The following is a 17,802-nucleotide window of genomic DNA, read 5'->3' as shown; positions in this document are numbered from 1 at the left end:
TCAATAGCTATAGCATAATGCTAACACCAAAAAGGGGTTCTCGCCCCGAAATGGGTTTTAACAGTTAAAAGCACAGGAAAGTACAGTTCAATACGAGGTACGCAGGATTTAAAACCCACGAAAGACTATGGCTTGTTTCCATTGGGGTCCTTCATATTCAATTCACCGGAAAAACAGGAACACACGTTTTGTTTTTTCCATGTACTGAAAAGTTAACGGTTTTGGACAGACATACGTACAAGGTTTCTGTCCGACATCAACCACGACTAACCTCAACCTGAGGCCTATTTATTCCGTGTTAAAACATGTGGCCGTGTGGGGGAGTTACGGTATGTGTGCATGCATGCGTGTGTGTGTGTGTGTGTGTGTGTGTGTGTGTGTGTGTGTGTGTGTGTGTGTGTGTGTGTGTGTGTGCATGCGTGCGAGCGCGCTTGCGTGTGTGTGTGTGTGTGTGTGTGTGTGTGTGTGTGTGTGTGTGTGTGAGAGAGTGAGTGAGAGGTGAGCACTGTATGTTTGAGGGCCTTATTTGAAACACGGGCTAAATATTTAAACAAAATGAAACCACAACATTTGGTTTAGTTTAAATAAACCAAAATGCTTATGACTGGCTGCTTGAGGAAAAGGTGTGCATTGAATGTATGTGTGCGAGTGTGCATGTGCGTGTGTGCGTGCGTGCGTGTGTTGGGCCTGTTGTATTTGGATGGATGGTAAACAACCGGACTGACAGCAGACAAATATGACCCAAGGCCAGCCCTACCGTGCCACCATTTCCTTCCTGTGGTCTTCAAGACTGTCTGAGAGAGGGGGGGGGGGGGGTGTATTGTACAGAAAGAGATAGGAGAGATGGGGAGAGTAGAGAGAAACATAGGGCGAGAGGACAGAGAGAGAGAGAGAGAGAGAGAGAGAGAGAGAGAGAGAGAGAGAGAGAGAGAGAGAGAAGGGAGTCCAAGAAAAAGAGACACCCAGAGACATTTCTGTGTTAACGAATAACGCTCTGTGTGTGTGTGTGTGTGTGTGTGTGTGTGTGTGTGAGCGCGCACACGTGTGCTGTTGCCATTAGGGGCACAGTTATAAGCACACTGTTGTGTAGTCTGCTACCTGTTACCCAGCAGCTTGCAACATCACATAAAATGTGTGTGTGTGTGTGTGTGTGTGTGTGTGTGTTAGCTTGTTGGCTAATTAGCTTAAAGGCGCTCTGTTTACGTGCGTGCGTGTGCGTGTGCGCGTGCGTCTGTGTGAGCGAGTTAGCGCTCTCATTCACCACTGGCATGGTCGGCAGGCGAGCCTCTAGTAAAGCCTCTGGGTTGTAGAGCCTCTAGTGAAGCCTCTGGGTTGTAACCCAGAGCCTCTAGTAAAGCCTCTGGGTTGAGCCTCTAGTAAAGCCTCTGGGTTGAGCCTCTAGTAAAGCCTCTGGGTTGAGCCTCTAGTAAAGCCTCTGGGTTGAGCCTCTAGTAAAGCCTCTGGGTTGTAACCCAGAGCCTCTAGTAAAGCCTCTGGGTTGTAACCCAGAGCCTCTAGTAAAGCCTCTGGGTTGTAACCCAGAGGCTTTACTAGAGGCTCTGGGTTGTAACCCAGAGCCTCTAGTAAAGCCTCTGGGTTGTAACCCAGAGCCTCTAGTAAAGCCTCTGGGTTGTAACCCAGAGCCTCTAGTAAAGCCTCTGGGTTGTAACCCAGCTCACTAAAGGCAGGCGAGCCTCTAGTAAAGCCTCTGGGTTGTAACCCAGCTCAGGCGAGCCTCTAGTAAAGCCTCTGGGTTGTAACCAGGCGAGCCTCTAGTAAAGCCTCTGGGTTGTAACCCAGCTCACTAACGTCTGCCAGTAAAAGCATGCTTTGCCTTGTCAGGCGAGAGAGACGTATGCAGGGCCCACAGCTGGACTTTACATCAAGCTGCACCGTCATTACCCAAACTGTGAAAAACAAACCCCAGACACTACGTGTGTGTGTGTGTGTGTGTGTGTGTGTGTGCGCGCGCACATGAGCGCGCGTTAATGCACACGTGTGTGGACGACGTGGACACGACACGTGCGCGCGTGTGTGTTGCAGATGTGAGCTTAAGTCGACCTCTTTCCCATGCTGACAGAGCTTCACAATTTGCTGGGGTCCCTCCCTCTAATTAGCTTAAAGGCGATCTGTGCACTTGCGTGCTTGTGTGTGTGTGTGTGTGTGTGTGTGTGTGTGTGCTTACAGTCCCCCAGCGATATAAATAACAGCAGGATAGGAAATGAACTCTGTCCACAGGGCCATGGTGGCTGGCAGATACCAAAATAACACAAGCCACTCTTACTAGTATATCGGCCGTCCATACATACGTTTTTAGAACTGGGAAAGGGGAAAGCACCACCGAGTCCAGACCATAGCTGGTTTACCTGGGTTTAAGTGTCTGCTACAGATTACACAAAGTGGAGGAGATACAGACAACAATGACTCACTACAGTACGTGAGTGTGTCCACTGGTGGTGAGTGAGTCAGTCGATATGACAACTCAAAATATTAGCAGCACTCGTTGCCCTGTGTTTCTTGTACATGATGTACAAGTACACCCCATGGACTCATGCTAGTACTGTATGTCACAGGGACTTACCCCCAATCCAACCCTTGCTGCTGAGTGCCAAGCAGGGAGGCACTGGGGTCTTTGGTATATGACCCGGCCAGGGGTCAAACCCCCGAACGCCCCAGTCTCAGGGCGGACACTCTAACCACAAGGCCACTGATTTGGTAAAAACAAAATGACCACTTAAAGCCCTATTTCAAATATAGTGAAGATAGCCGAGCTTGTAGATCTACTATTTTCCCTATTAACCCTTGAACGACAATTGACGGAATTGACGGATTGAATCAATAAATCCAAACCTTCCGTTGACGGGTTTGTTTTATTCCCTATAATCGGGGGTTTAATGTGGCATAATGTAGCAACTTTTGGCTAGTTTGGCTGCCGATGTAATCTACCTAAAACCGGCCGAAATCTTCGCGTGCACGGTCGATCACGCACTCGCGCAGTCTTTATGTGCATCGCTGCGTAAAATGCGATATTTGATTAGAGTTTTATTTGACTTAGATATAAAAATATACAATGTTAGCTTAGCATCCCGGACATCTGACTGTGTCGCACAGTGCAAATAAATTAGCGGATGTTATTGTTCCTTAAACCGGAAGTGCTATTGGTCAAAATCGGCATAATGGTGAAGTTACCGCCACCATCAGGACTGGGTATAATACTATAGGAAGTCAGTGGGGCGAACGGTTTTGGAGTTACGTGGGTTAAACACGTACGTACGTACGTATATACGTACATATACATACAGAGACTTGGTGCATTCATACAGTAGATACGTATAGATGTTATATTATCATTCAAATCTTTAAGTGTTTTGCCAATTATTTGGGGGCCCACACTGCCCCGCCCCACCAGTGGGGCCCCGGGCCCACACTGCCCCGCCCCACCAGTGGGGCCCCGGGCCCACAGGTTGAGAACCATAACCCGCTCCAGTCCAAACTATTCTCTCTCTCTCTCTCTCTGACAGTTAAATGTAAACGTTGCTGCTTTAACTGGCATGGCTGGTGCACAGAGGGGAACGTTGAAGGAAGCCATGGAGGGGGGGGGGGGTTTATGAGGCCAGATGGATCAAACAGACCGCCTCAGAGAAACACACACACACACACACACACACACACACACACACACACACACACACACACACACCACACACACACACACACACACACACACACACACACACACACACACACACACACACACACACACACACACACACACACACACACACACACACACACACACACACACACACACACACTCTGATTTGGGAATCTCTAGAGGAACTGGCTAATAAATCCAAAAGCTCTCATTTAATGCATGATGCCAGTTAAAATGAGAAAAAAGAAATTAAATGGAACAAGAAAAGAAAAAAAGAAAAAAAAGAGAGAGAAAGAGGAATGATTCACCTCCTCGTCCCCCAAATGCCTGACACTCTTTATACCCTGTAGCTTTCTTATGTCTCTTTTTTTGTTTTTTCCCAAGTCAAGTTTTGGTTTGTCTGAGAGGGGAAGCTTAGTCTGCAGAAAACGGATGAGGGAGGGAGGGAAGGAGAGAAAAGGGGAGAAGGAGAGGAACAGACAGCAGCAGCGCAACAGATGACACAAACACCACATGGGGAATAGGGGATTAACGGAGTGATGGAGAGAGATGTACACTACTGCACTATATAATAGACGGGAGGTGGGCAGTGGCGTGCACAGACATTTAGAGGGGCAGGTGCTCAAGTTAAAAAAGGGCACCTTGTGCAGCGCGTGGAACCGCCGGGTTGCCTTAACCCTTTTGGTGTTAGCATTATGTTATGCTTTAGCTATTGAAAAATAGCAGATCTACAAGCTCATAGCGCGCCACGAGTGGCGCGCTACGAGCTTGTAGGTCTGCTATTTTTGAAAATCAAAAAAAGAAAAAGAAAAAAAAAAGGGTTTTTTTTTTTTTTTTTTTTTAAAGGGCACATTGCCAAAAGGGCAGGGGGTGCTCTAGCACCTCCTAGTGTCTATCTGTGCACGCCACTGAGTGTTGGTTATGTAAGGCGCTGGGCTGGGCTGGGCAGACCAGGCCAAACAGAGCCAGGTCCTGAATCTTCACAGTCAAATGTGACCAGATTTGACCGAGGGGCTGCCATTGGATTTTTTTGAATTTCCGTTTTTTCATGTCATGTGAAAGCAGGGAATCATAGCTTCAAATTGACATATTGGTTGTTCAGTTTGACCCACCAGGTTTGGAGATATGGCTTATAGAAAAATGTCTTGCAGGAGTAGTGGAAAAAAGACCAAGCAGAGAAAATGGACTTCTAAGCTTTAGTTCAGTGATCTGTGACTTTAGGGGGCGCTGTTTTCCCTTCATTTCTCCATTAGTCAACCAGCAGTGTTGCCATGTCTGCTTATTATAATTAGTTGGCCTTGTTTCTAAAGAAAAATAATGCATAGGCCTACTGTACCAATTTTATAATAATTTATAACCTGTTAATAAAAATGTATTTGACAAAAATAAAGTGTAGTTGATTATTTGGGCTTGTTTTTAAAGTGTAGTTGATTATGGAGAGTTGGTAACCAAGTGGACCCTTATTAGTCTACACAATTAGAGAATGTTGTTATCTTGATCGTTTGCCTGTTATCTCTCCTTTTTAAAATAGGCTACTGTATTTATTTGGCCTTTTGTAGTATGAAAAAGGGAAAATAACAGTGGCAGATAAATTAGGCCTATGTAAATGTTCCAGATGAGTACAAATAAAAGAGCTATATGAATGCAATAAATACAAAAATAAAAAAACAGTAACCAACAGACAACAGGACAGTTTGCTCTCAAACCCTCCCAGCACAAATTGTGCCCTCTTGGCTCTTCTCTTAATTCCTCTGTTTCATTAGCCTGTTATTATTATTATTTGTCTGCAGACCCCCATCTGAAAATAATTTATGCCAGACACAAGATTTGTGTTGTTTGTATGCATGTAGATCCGCTATTTTCGCTTATTTTGGGCTTGTTTTCATATACCGGGTTGCTTATTTCTCTCGCAGAAACTGGCAACCCCACAATGATAGCCGTTAGCTACATTTAGCTAATATATTGATATCAATCCTGTAAGCTAAAACAAGTACATTATCGCGCTATATTACATATCGATGCGATCTGCGTTATTATGACCTTAATTTTCATGGCAGGTACATTCCAAAGCAACTAATAATAACCACGTTATGGTGACATAATGTTACAATGTTTACAATACATTCATTCGAGTCTTCTTCTTCTGCTATTGGAAATAGGAAGCCATTTCCGCATTTTCCATTGTTGTGGTCAACAGTGCCCCCAGCTGGAACATTAGCATGAATTAGCTTTAGGCGGACCAAAATAAACACACTTTTTACAAAATATCGTTGTTAATACTTATTTCTGTGCTATTTCTGTTAGCCAGTTAGTAAAAGACTAGTATTATCTTCCAAAACGATTGTGTACAAAAAGGCGGATTTTAGCGGAATTTGCATACTATAGCAGGGAAGCCGTATGTCTAGTTAGCATTGGTTAACCCAATGGTTATAACATTAGACATAGTGACATGTTTAAGCATTTATTTCATATTTATATGTCGATATCAGCTCTGACATTTATTACAGACCTGCTCTAACATGACATGAATAATAATATAGCTTCAGATTATTTTAGACAGAAAAATAAAAAAGGACAAAGAAAATAGTCTTTCAGCTGTCCTCAACAATTGCCACCCCCGCGATGGCAGGCTCTATATCGCGTGTGGTCACAAATCATCAGGGTTTGTTGATTTAGACCCGAGTTAAAAACATTCACTTTGAAAGAATATATATATATTCAAAGATTTGCGCCACATTTTTTTTACGATTTTTCAAAAATAGCAGACCTACAAGTTCGTAGCGTGCCACTCGGTGGCGCGCTATGAGCTTGTAGATCTGCTATTTTTCAATAGCTAAATTATAACAATGTTTAAAACACCAAAAGGGGGTTCCCGCCCCAAAATGCGTTAACTGGAGCGTTAAGAGTGGAGCTGTATGTTGTTGAGCGGAGTCCCGCAGGGCTCTATACTAGGATCTTTTCTGTTTTCGCTCTACATTCAATATATTCGTTAAAAATAGCTGATCCACAAGTTTGGCGAACCGTTTAATCCACAGTTTATAGATCGGCGATATTCTGTGAAGGCTTTTCCCCAGAATACGGACGCTGGGGTTTTAAGTGGTTGACCAAACCAAAAACATATCAAAACTGACATTTAGAAACCAATAAACAGACTTAAACCTTATATCCATGTCGGTTAATTGAAAAATTGAGAATCTGTGTTTTATATTATCGACGAATTGACATGAAAAAGTTTTTTGTACGATCGACTAAACTGATTAGTCTGCTTAAACCACGTAAGCTGTGCATTATACTTTGTTATGCAATGGTGGCGTGCGAAACTGTGAAAATAGCCGATCTATACAAGCTCACAATTCTTTTTTCCCACTTTCTTTGAATCATCGACATTCATCCATCGTAATCGAGGCAAACGTTTGAAACATTCATGATATCGATATATCGCCCAGCCCTAACTCAAGAGTGCAGCGCTTGAGTGTAAACTTGTGTTAACCCATTTTGAGCGGGAACCCCTTTTGGTGGTTACATACATTGTTATAATTTAGCTATTGAAAAATAGCAGATCTACAAGCTCATAGCGCGCCACTCGGTGGCGCGCTATGAGCTTGTAGATCTGCTATTTTTCTTGTAGGTCTGCTATTTTTGAAAAATCGTTAAAATGTGCCTCAAATCTTTCAGAAAATTGTCATGATTTAGAACACTTTTTTTTTTTAAATTTCGACGTCAGGCCTGAATGGGTAAACATGTAACCAAATAGACCTTAAACTAAGACCGAAGATTTGCATAGCGTTACAGGCTTGTTTCGAGGAGGAACCCCAACCGTTTCCACTGTCAAACCCAGAGCATGTGCTCAGCACATGGTCAACCAAACACTAACAACCCCCCCCCCCCCCCCTCCGCTCCCTCTTCCTCCCCCCCCTCCTTCTGTTTTCCCTTGTCTTTCTTTCTCTCTCTTCCCTCTTGTTTCTCTTTCTTTCTTTTTGCTCCTTCCTTCCTTCCCTCGCTCTCTCTCTCTGTCTCTCTATATACGTCCTCTCCTCCTCAAAGTGGGTCATAGGCACACAATCACACCATCTGTCAGGGAGCGAGCTCGCCTAGGGTTTCACATTCTTCCACTGTGTGCAGAGACCCCCCCCCCCCCCACCAGTCCAAGCACATGTGCACCGTACAGAGCGCACGCACGCACGCACGCACGTGCACGCACACACACGCACACAGTGGGGGGCTTCTCTGAACTGCCCACAGACATGTAGCCAACTTCTGTCAACAATCAGTCAGCAATGGAGAGCAGAGGGAGACAGCCTCTCCAACAAACGCTGGTGTGGTTTGCTCAGACCTATGCTACGATTCAAAGGGAGGGGGGGGGGGGGGGGGGGGGGGGAGTTCTCCATGGCAGTTGGTAGGAGCAGCGGTTTGTGGATGGCAAAGGAGGGAAAACTCGCCGGGCGAATGACTGTAGTCAGCGAGTCGACTGACTTTGGCCTTTCCCCCAGAGAACAGTATACCGAGACTCCTCGACGTTTGCTGATGACAGCAAACCGTTTCCCACTGACAGTAAAAATGTTGATTCATATCCAAAACCGCTAAGACTTTTGATAAATAACCATGGGTTCCTACTGCGCTTTGAAGAGATTTTGAAGAGTCAATATGCGCGTTGCCATGAATTAATTCCAAATAATCTAGTCAAAACTTTGCACGCACTTCCATGTGGTCGTTTTGTTTTAACCCATTCTGGGCGGGAACCCCTTTTGGTGTTTTAACTAAGCATTATGTTATACTTTAGCTATTGAAAAATAGCAGATCTACAAGCTAATGAGTGGCGCGCTATGAGCTTGTAGGTCTGCTATTTTTGAAAAATCGTGAAAATGTGCCTGAAATCTTTGAATATACATTCTTTCAGAGTTTCAGTTTTTAACTCAAATCTTTGCTGGGGTGTCCCTGGAACAACATATTTTGAAATATTGAGAACCACTGATATAGAAACATGGTTTTTCAGAAAAAAATACATTTTAAAAACACATTTTTTAAATTTCGACGTCAGGCCTAAATGGGTTAAAGTCCTATGTTACATAAATAGTTTAGTGTATTATATGAGTCTATTTTCTCCAGCTGTACTACCCACCATTGAGAAGAGCAGTCAGGGATCCACACAGACAGACGAGGACATCCAGATAGGCTCCTCTCGTCACCACACAGCTGTTCTGTCTGGAAGGCAGGAAAAATGGAATATATATAGGGGGGAAAAGGGGCAGGAAATTAATAACGTATCACTTTTTATTTTTGTAACCATCTCTTCAATTCGTTAGTTAGTGCAGGGGTTCTCAACCCGTGGGTCGTGACCCCTCGGGGTGCGGGGGGGGGGGGGGGGGGGGTCGCCAAATTATTTTGGGGGGTCACCCCAAAAAAAAAAAAATGAAGAGTTTACATATAGTACACATAGTACATGCATACACCTTCCCTTATATCTGGTTTCAGTATTTATTTATGGTGTATTAGATTGTCTCCATTATTAAGGTTATTGTTGCAGTCAATTTATATTGGGGGTCGGGAGGGGGCGGGGCGGGGGTCCCCGAGACATTGCCAAAGCTTTTCCGGGGGTCCCCGACCAAAAACGTTGAGAACCCCTGAGTTAGTTAGTCACTTTTCAGAAAATATAAAAAATAACCTGGTATTATTCAGTCACACGCTCTAGTAGTTTTTATTGGTTTAACCCATTTTGGGGCGGGAACCCCTTTTGGTGTTTTCAACATTGTTATAATTTAGCTATTGAAAAATAGCAGATCTACAAGCTGATAGCGCGCCACCGAGTGGCGCGCTACGAGCTTGTAGGTCTGCTATTTTTGAAAAATCGTGACAATATTTATTTCAGAAAACTGGAGGATTTAGAAGATTTTTTTTAAATGTTGAGGTCAGGCCTAAATGGGTTAAATATCAAAAGTTTGAAAGTTGAAATGGAGATACAAGGCTTCTGCCCGGCCGCCGGACTCCGTCATATGGACCATCTCCCCCTACATAATAATTTAACAGGAGCTAAACCACATGATAGGTTGAATTGATAACATTCCTGCCAGAACTGGTTCCCACTGCAGTCACCGGTTTGATTCCAGCCTTGGACAACAAGGTCACAGACAGAGATAAGATTTCCCTCAGAGGCAAAGGTTTATGTCTCACACCTCAATCCAATGAAGTATAGTAGGTCATTACATATTTCCTTCTACAATGGTTCCTTTGGTTGTTAGGGCTCATTGGATTAGGTGCATTATTTCTGTGGTCGCTCAGATTGACGTCATTCCAAACACACGCTGGTTAGGGTTGTCATGCAATGCGATAAACCGGTGATGGTTCGCCGATTGGTTTGTGACTTTTCTAAACTGGTGAGAGCAGACATCGATGCTTAACCCATCTTGGGCGGGAACCCCTATTGGTGTTAGCATTATGTTATGCTTTAGCTATTGAAAAATAGCAGATCTACAAGCTCATAGCGCGCCACCGAGTGGCGCGCTACGAGCTTGTAGGTCTGCTATTTTTGAAAAAATCGAAGAACGACAAAAAAAAGCAACATAGCTTTTTCAGAAAACTGTCAGGATGTAGAAGACATTTTTAGAATCTGATCTCAGGTCAAAATGGTTAAGTGCTTCGCACGACAACACTGAAGTGGAATGCCTTCATTATCTAAATGTAGTAAATGTAGCTACTCTGCTACTGTTTATGTATATTTGATATTCTAGGGAAATGAATGCCCTACTTCGTCATTCAAAGGTATAATAGTTGTTTTCGGCGGGTAGATCTTGTTGAGCTGGTCATTTCGAAAGTAGCGCAAGTCAAAAAAGTGTGGGCACCCTTGTTCTAGTGTCACACAAAAAAAGTAGCAAAAATAGCCGATCTACAAGCTCACAATGCAACAGGTTTAATTAACAAATATTAACTTAATTAACTATTAAGCTTAATTAATATTAAGCTTGTGACTAAATCATAACTATATTGATCTGTTGGAAGATTTGGAACATTTTCTTCATTCCACTTCCTAAAGGTTCTGAAGACATACTGAGGTCTCCGTCGATGGCGGTTCTGTTTCACCCAGCATCAATCGGGAGGAGACATAAAGAGTTAACCCATTTTGACCTGAGATCAGATTCTAAAAATGTCTTCTACATTCTGACAGTTTTCTGAAAAAGCTATGTTTCTATGTCAGTGATTCTTCGATTTTTCAAAAATAGCAGACCTACAAGCTCGTAGCGCGCCACTCGGTGAGCTTGTAGATCTGCTATTTTTCAATAGCTAAAGCATAACATAATGCTAACACCAAAAGAAGTGTGTACACGTCCAAGGGGACCTACGGTTGGATTAGAAAGGACGTGTGTGTACACATCCTAAGGTCATGATGAAATTGTAAAATATTGCAAGTAAATTCAAGTGAGATTTGTGTTTTGTTATTGTATATTTAGTTGTATTATGGTTAAAACATTGTCTGTCTGTCTGTCTGTCTGTCTGTCTGTCTGTCTACATGCCTCTCTCTTTTGGAGGACTGGGTACCCCAAAATTACACCAAAATACCAATTCTTATGGCCCCACAGCCGAGGGAGGCCCTGAACTCTAGCCCAGGAGGCCCTACTGCTGTAAATCCGGCACTGGTCGAAGATGATGGTTCTGTGTTATACACAGTATAAGAATACATGTGTTGTAGGAAAACTGAGTGAACAACGTTGCTATCGGGGCGACTCATGCAACTCAACACACTTTTGCAAATGTAACGAATCGCCTTCAACACCGACGAAGACTTTCTGCATCCAATTGAAAGCATGAATTCTGGACAGGAACGCACAAAAAGATCAGAAAAACAGCAACAGTCTATCTTTCTATAGAAACAAATATTGAACTTTTCTTTTAGCAACATCACATCTCTGTGTTTGTGTGCGCACGGTGACACGACCGTGTGACATCGTTATGTTCGTGTGTGTGACTGTGTGTGTAAACATGCATACACGCCGTCGTGTGTGCACGCCCGCCTTTACGTCTGCGCCGTTAGACAGGCGACCTGTGTGGGCACGGGTAGCTGCACGTATGTATATGTGTATGTTCACACAAGCGTGTCACTGCGTCGCTACAAAAATGCCAGAAGCGTGTGTGTTGAGAGAACAAGAGAGGTAGTGTGTGAGGTTGACGTCACATTTTCATCACTCAGATATTAATAACACACAGTCCCATAATCAGACACATTTGCATGCACACACACACACACACACAAATGCACACATGCATTTACACACGTTCTCACACGCGCGCTGATGAAGCATGGGAAGAGGCCTTAGGGAGAGAGAGCGTGCAGTTTAAGTGAGAACAGATTTGCTCAGGGATGAGTACGTCCTCTCGACCCTGGCTCACTAGTGTTTATGTGCACGTCGAGCGTGCACATGTGAGGCAACACCATAAAACGCTATAAAACGAGGCCCCGAGAAGTTTAAGTCATCAGATCCCCGTCCAAACATCACAGTGGAGAGGGGTTCTGCTGGGTTGGTATAGGCCCCGCATACCGCCGCGGGCCAAAGTCAACTCACAGTCAGCTATGTGAGCGTAGGTAGGCCGCCATCTTTACTTAACGCGCTGACTCACTCCCAGAGCCGGGGGAAAAGTCCACAATGACAAAACCCTCTCTGACTGAGTCACAGCAGAACGAACAATGCATTCCATCTGGGGTTTTTTTTTTTTTTTGGAAAGCGGCCGCATCCAAATTACTGGTGTTTCTTTGGAGAGAAGTGTTCTCCCCCCCCCCCCCCCCCCCTCCCCTCGGACAAAGATCCCCCCCCCCTGACCTGCGCTGTGTCCTCGGATCTGTGCGACAGGGCTGAGCGGCACGGCCGGGATCAAACGGACAGACGCCGTGCTCCGCTCCAGTGAGCAAGAATTCACCCCGTCATTTTAATAACGACTCATCGGTGTAGCCAAGCGGAGCTAGCTGGACGGGGAGTGGGAGGGGAGGTGGGGGGCCCTGGGGTGGCGTGCAAACCCTCCACAGCCCCCGTGTGTTATCTTCCGTGTGCCTTGGACAAGGGAAGCGCGGAACCCGCGGCTGACCTCCGCCCAGCGGGGAGGGGGCCATTGGAGTAATCTCTGCCTCATCTTGGGGCCTTGGAGCATGGGGGGGGCAGGAGGTGGGGGGCGGCGGGCGGTGATGGTGGGTGGGTGGGTGGGGGGTCCGGGGGTGTAACAGCGGGCGGTCTCTTTGAAATGGAAGCCTGTACGGGGGCCGCAGAGCGGACGTGGACAGGGAGGGGACAGACGGAGAGGACAAGGGGCTATTCTTCTGGTGAGCGCGAGTTGGAAGAGAAGGAGGGATGCTTATAGCGCGAGTTGGAAGAGAAGGAGGGATGCTTATCTCTGTTTCTGTGCAAGGTCAGTGTCTTAGAGTGTGTGTGCGCGCGTGTGTGTACAGTATGTGTGTGTGTGTATGTGTGTCTAGGATTACTTAGAGGCAAGCCACATGCGCTGGCGGAGGGCCTCGCTGATGCCACTTCCTGCTGGCAGGGGTCTGTGAGAGTCTGTCTGGTAGGAACGCAGCAGGAACAACACCTGTGTGTACACACACACACACACACACACACACACACACACACACACACACACACACACACACACACACACACACACACACACACACACACACACACACACACACACACACACACACACACACACACACACACACACACACACACACACACACACACACACACACAGTTAGAATATTATCAAAATTCACATTTTATTTTGGATAACATGATTCAAAGAATGTCATTGTTTTTCCTTTGGTTTTATTTGGTTATAGTTTCACCGAGTAAGATGCAAGACTTTAGCTGCATCCCCCCCCCCCCCCCTGCTCTGTGATGCTTCTGCGGAAATGTGCCCCGCATGCACTGTGTGTAAACAAACACACATCAAGTGACGCAGTCACATATACAAAATGACCTGAAGTTCCAAGAAAACATACTGTTTTGGGGCTAGACGCATCACTGGGGACAAAATGTTACTGAGCCTGCTCTGTAGCAGGTGGACTGAGAGTGTTGAGAGGGCCAGGACACTGGCTGGCTGGCTGGGGTGTGTATATTCTGGGCCCTGGGTAAGTATACTCTTTAAGCCGGGACCACGGCCACAGGCCAGGAGGAAGCCATTCATTACACCGTACAGGGAAGGCAACGTGGGGAAAAACCAGCCCGACCACGTAGCACCAACCCTGGCCACCGAGTCCTGGCCTACCCCCTTCTCTCTCTCTCTCTCCTGCAGCCTCCACGCCCAGGCAACACCCACTAGACTAGGCTCACACAAACAGCATCCACACCCCTGTGTCCCGCTTTCTCGCTCGCTGCTTCCCTTCTCTCTCTCTCTCTCTCCATCCCTACCCCCACCCCCCCACCACCTCCTCCTCCTCCCCATCTCCCTTGCAGTGCCGGGGCTGGGAAGTCCCAGCCGCCTGGGCAGGCAGGCTCAGCCGGCTCGATCCAGTCCGGCAAGGGAGAGGGACCAGAATATTTATAGAAAAGCTGCTGCCTCCCTGTTCCTCCTACTTCCAAAGACAGAGAGAGTAAACGGAGCTACACCCCATGTGGGAGGAGACGGGCCAGGATGGGACTTGCACTCAAATGAATGAGGAGAAGATGAGATCCCCAGCACGGGGAGACATGGGGCTCCTCCAACTATGCATTTTCACCAATCGCACTTTATGACTTTTCCATGACCGTGCCATGAGATTCAGTCGTTTCCATGACCGTATCCCTAACCAGCCCGGTCACATTTCTCCATGATTTGAATCTGCCTTGTGTTAACCTGGATTAATCTGGACAGCTGTGGCTATGGATGTTGTGTGATTATTCTTCCTTTACTGGTAATCAGGTAAATGCAGCCATGCATTGGCAAGCAACTCATTGGTTTGAAAAAAAAGAATACAAAAATCACACCTGTGTGAACCGAGCGGTGCAGGCTGCACAACACCTGCGGGCGCAGCGAGGGCAGCATTTATATCACCCCGATGATGACTTAGGATGTCATTTACTACCCTAAACAAACATTAAAGTCCATAGACTTTGCTGGCAAAAGTTACATCATAATTCACCCTAAACAAACATTAAAGTCCATAGACTTTGCTGGCGACAGGGAATTTACAATTAGCCTCTAAACAAACATTAAAGTCCATAGACTTTGCTGGCGACAGGGAATTTACAATTAGCCTCTAAACAAACATTAAAGTCCATAGACTTTGCTGGCGACAGGGGATTTATAATTAGCCTCTAAACAAACATTGAAAGTCCATAGACTTGGCTGCCAGAAAGCCATGCGTTGGGAGGGGCCTCAAAAAGCAGATCCTGGAGGAAAAAAGAAACTTAACAAAAAATATATAACAAAAAGTAAGATACACATTATGAGGGAAATTTTTAAATACTTTCAGAACATTTCCAATTCAGAGCATTCTGACAATTTATAATTCAGAGAATTAAAGAAAAGCACACGGGTATACAGTATTTCTTTGGGGCCGAGTGGGTAGAGATAGGCCGCTGCAGGAATTTGAAGGTCGCTGGTTCACCCGTGTGTCCCTGAGCAAGGCACTTATGCCCTAACAGACCCCTCTCCAAATCGCCCCCGACGATGACCTTCTGAGTAGCCATGAGTTGGATATTAAGCTCACCTGCAGGATCAACAAAGAAAGGTCTGCCTCATGTATTGCCGCATGGTGGCCATTTGAGGTCAAAACCCTTCTTCAGCATGAAATTTACAGCCCTATAAATTTGAGTTTTATCATCCGTGCAAATAAATAATACTTGTGCGAGCTTTCCACTGAGCCTATTCCATAACGTTCTACTTAAACCGTCCAGCACTTCGACTATAACTAACACGGGGCAACAGCGTCGAAGGCGACTGGCCATCAGCTCTGTGGGGGGAAAACGCGCTCGGCGAGGCAGTGCTAAATACAAAACAAATCAAAAGCTATTTGTACGTCTCGTCGTCCGCTGAGGCGTTTAACTGCCTGTGTTGTGTGCGCGCCGTAACGAGTGTCGCTCCCTTTTTGGGGCCTGGTAAAAATAGTGGTGGTGGATATGAGGGACTCTGCAGACTCTGTTATCAGGCTGCCCTGCCGTTCCTCCCCACTGCCGCAACCACACACTGACCACACGTTGCAGCACGCACGCACACACACACACACACACACGTACAGTACACGCTTGTGCACGTATACACATCCGTGTAAAGTGCAAGCGTGCCGCAACACACATGAAGCAAAGCGCAAATGTAGACATAGTGTAGACGTGTATGTGTGCGTGCCGTGCACATGACACAAGCAGACCATAGAAGTACAAAGTACTAAGCGTACGTATACTGTAAGAAGTGCGCAAAAATAAAACGGGTCAATAAAACAAAATCTCACTCCGGAAAACACATAATTTGGTATTCACACATAACCAGAGAGTCTAACTGCGGAAGTGTAGTCGCCTTGGGCTAAAAGGAATACCCATTAAAACAGCAGCGCGACACTAAACACACAGATACGCTCTCACTCTAGACAGATGGAGTCTGTCAGAAGCCATTCCCACTGGCATGAAAGACATTTTGCCGTATTTGTAATTTTTCATAAAAAACAGTTAAACTGAACTGCACCCTATAAGGAATTGTTTGTTATTCCCATTATTTCCTGAGGGGGAGATATTTTTATTGGCACTAATAAGGAGCATAACTAGTGTGTCCATGTGCGTGTGTAGAGACATGTGACACTCATTAAATCCCCGTTATCAGTGTAAAATGACAACGTGCTAAACTTGCACAAAGCCAACATACTGTACATAAAATGCTAGCATGCTTAACTGGTGACCGTACTTTACTTGTAGATATGAAATAGTTTCTATTATTATCCCATACTCAGCCTATATTTGCCCTGGCTAATAAGGGGTGATATACGTTTGCGTCGACTGGCTAGCCAAGCTTCTGAAGTGATAATGCAGCAGCCCGCCTTTATATGATCTAATAATGGTTATGTAAACAATAATGACTGGCAGGCTTTTCATCTTTTTTTTGTAATTCAAATGTTTATTTATTTATTTTTCGTCTCACCCTCAATAACCAACTTCAAGTGTGAGACTGAAAGACACTTTTGTGGGTATGTGTTCTTTGAAGAATAAAGTCATCCAGCCTATAGCACATTAATAGTTAGCCTTAACCCATTTTGGGGGCGGGAACCCCTTTTGGTGTTAGCATTATGTTATGCTTTAGCTATTGAAAAATAGCAGATCTACAAGCTCATAGCGCGCCGCAGAGTGCCGCGCTACGAGCTCATCGACTGTCAGTCAGAACGACTGACATATAAACATAGCTTTTTCAGAAAACTGTCAGGATGTAGAAGACATTTTTAGGATCTGATCTCAGGTCAAAATGGGTTAATTAAAGCAGGTTAATCCAATCCAGAAGTTTGATTTAAAATGGTGTTTCTCCTACTAAGGTTCGAGGTGGGCCCTTATCCACAACCCTCCCAATAGTCCAGCATTCCCCTAGAACAGCAGATTTAGCAAATGTACCGGTACGGTTACAGTACATGAGGGATTACACTAAAAGGTAACCTGCCAGATTCGAGAGCCATGAATCCTTTTGCAGTAGTCAAGACACCTGACGTTCCCTCTGGGGATTCATAAAGCCTACGTTATCTCATCTCATAACCAGCCATGCCTCTGAGAGTCAGGCCCACGCATTCTTCTGCTCAGATGGGAGAGAGCTGGGAGTCCAAATCGCTTGGCCGAGACGGCAGTAGATTGTAACGGAAGATAAAAGAGAAGGGATTACTGGACGGAGTGAGATAAAAAACCAAGCGCAGCATCGCAGATAGAACGGGAGGTAGAGAGAGGAGAGAGGTAAAGGAGAGATGGGCAACAAAGACAGAGAGGGAATTGAAACACAATCAGTGCCGGAAGTCCTTCAAAATAGGAGCTCTGGGGTGCCGGAAAGACATGGCTGCTTTTACTCGGAAACCCACGACCCGGAAACAATCCACTAAAAAAAGTTTACTTTACTTTACATTGCGATCGTTTTAATTTATACGATATATGATCCAAAAAGCGCTCATATTGCGGGAGAGACGGATGAGGAGCAGAAATGAAGCGCCAGTATATCGATCCGTT

General features: G+C 45.4%; 1 protein-coding gene across 1 annotated transcript in view; it reads right to left on the bottom strand.

The window, feature by feature from the left end:
* Positions 1 to 17,802, bottom strand: part of thada (THADA armadillo repeat containing) — a 129,689-nt gene that overhangs the window by 55,771 nt on the left and 56,116 nt on the right. Inside the window, exons 25-26 of the mRNA XM_079511946.1 lie at positions 13,116 to 13,219; positions 8,775 to 8,857 (exon numbers count right to left, since the gene is read on the bottom strand). Coding sequence (XP_079368072.1) covers positions 8,775 to 8,857; positions 13,116 to 13,219 — 187 coding nt within the window. The remainder of the gene's footprint in view (positions 1 to 8,774; positions 8,858 to 13,115; positions 13,220 to 17,802) is intronic.

This window comes from Electrona antarctica (genome assembly GCF_951216825.1).
Source record: "Electrona antarctica genome assembly, chromosome: 10".
In the NCBI taxonomy this organism is placed as follows: domain Eukaryota; kingdom Metazoa; phylum Chordata; class Actinopteri; order Myctophiformes; family Myctophidae; genus Electrona; species Electrona antarctica.
The sequence above is the reverse complement of the archived record's forward strand: the minus strand, read 5'-3'. Positions and strand labels throughout refer to the sequence as shown.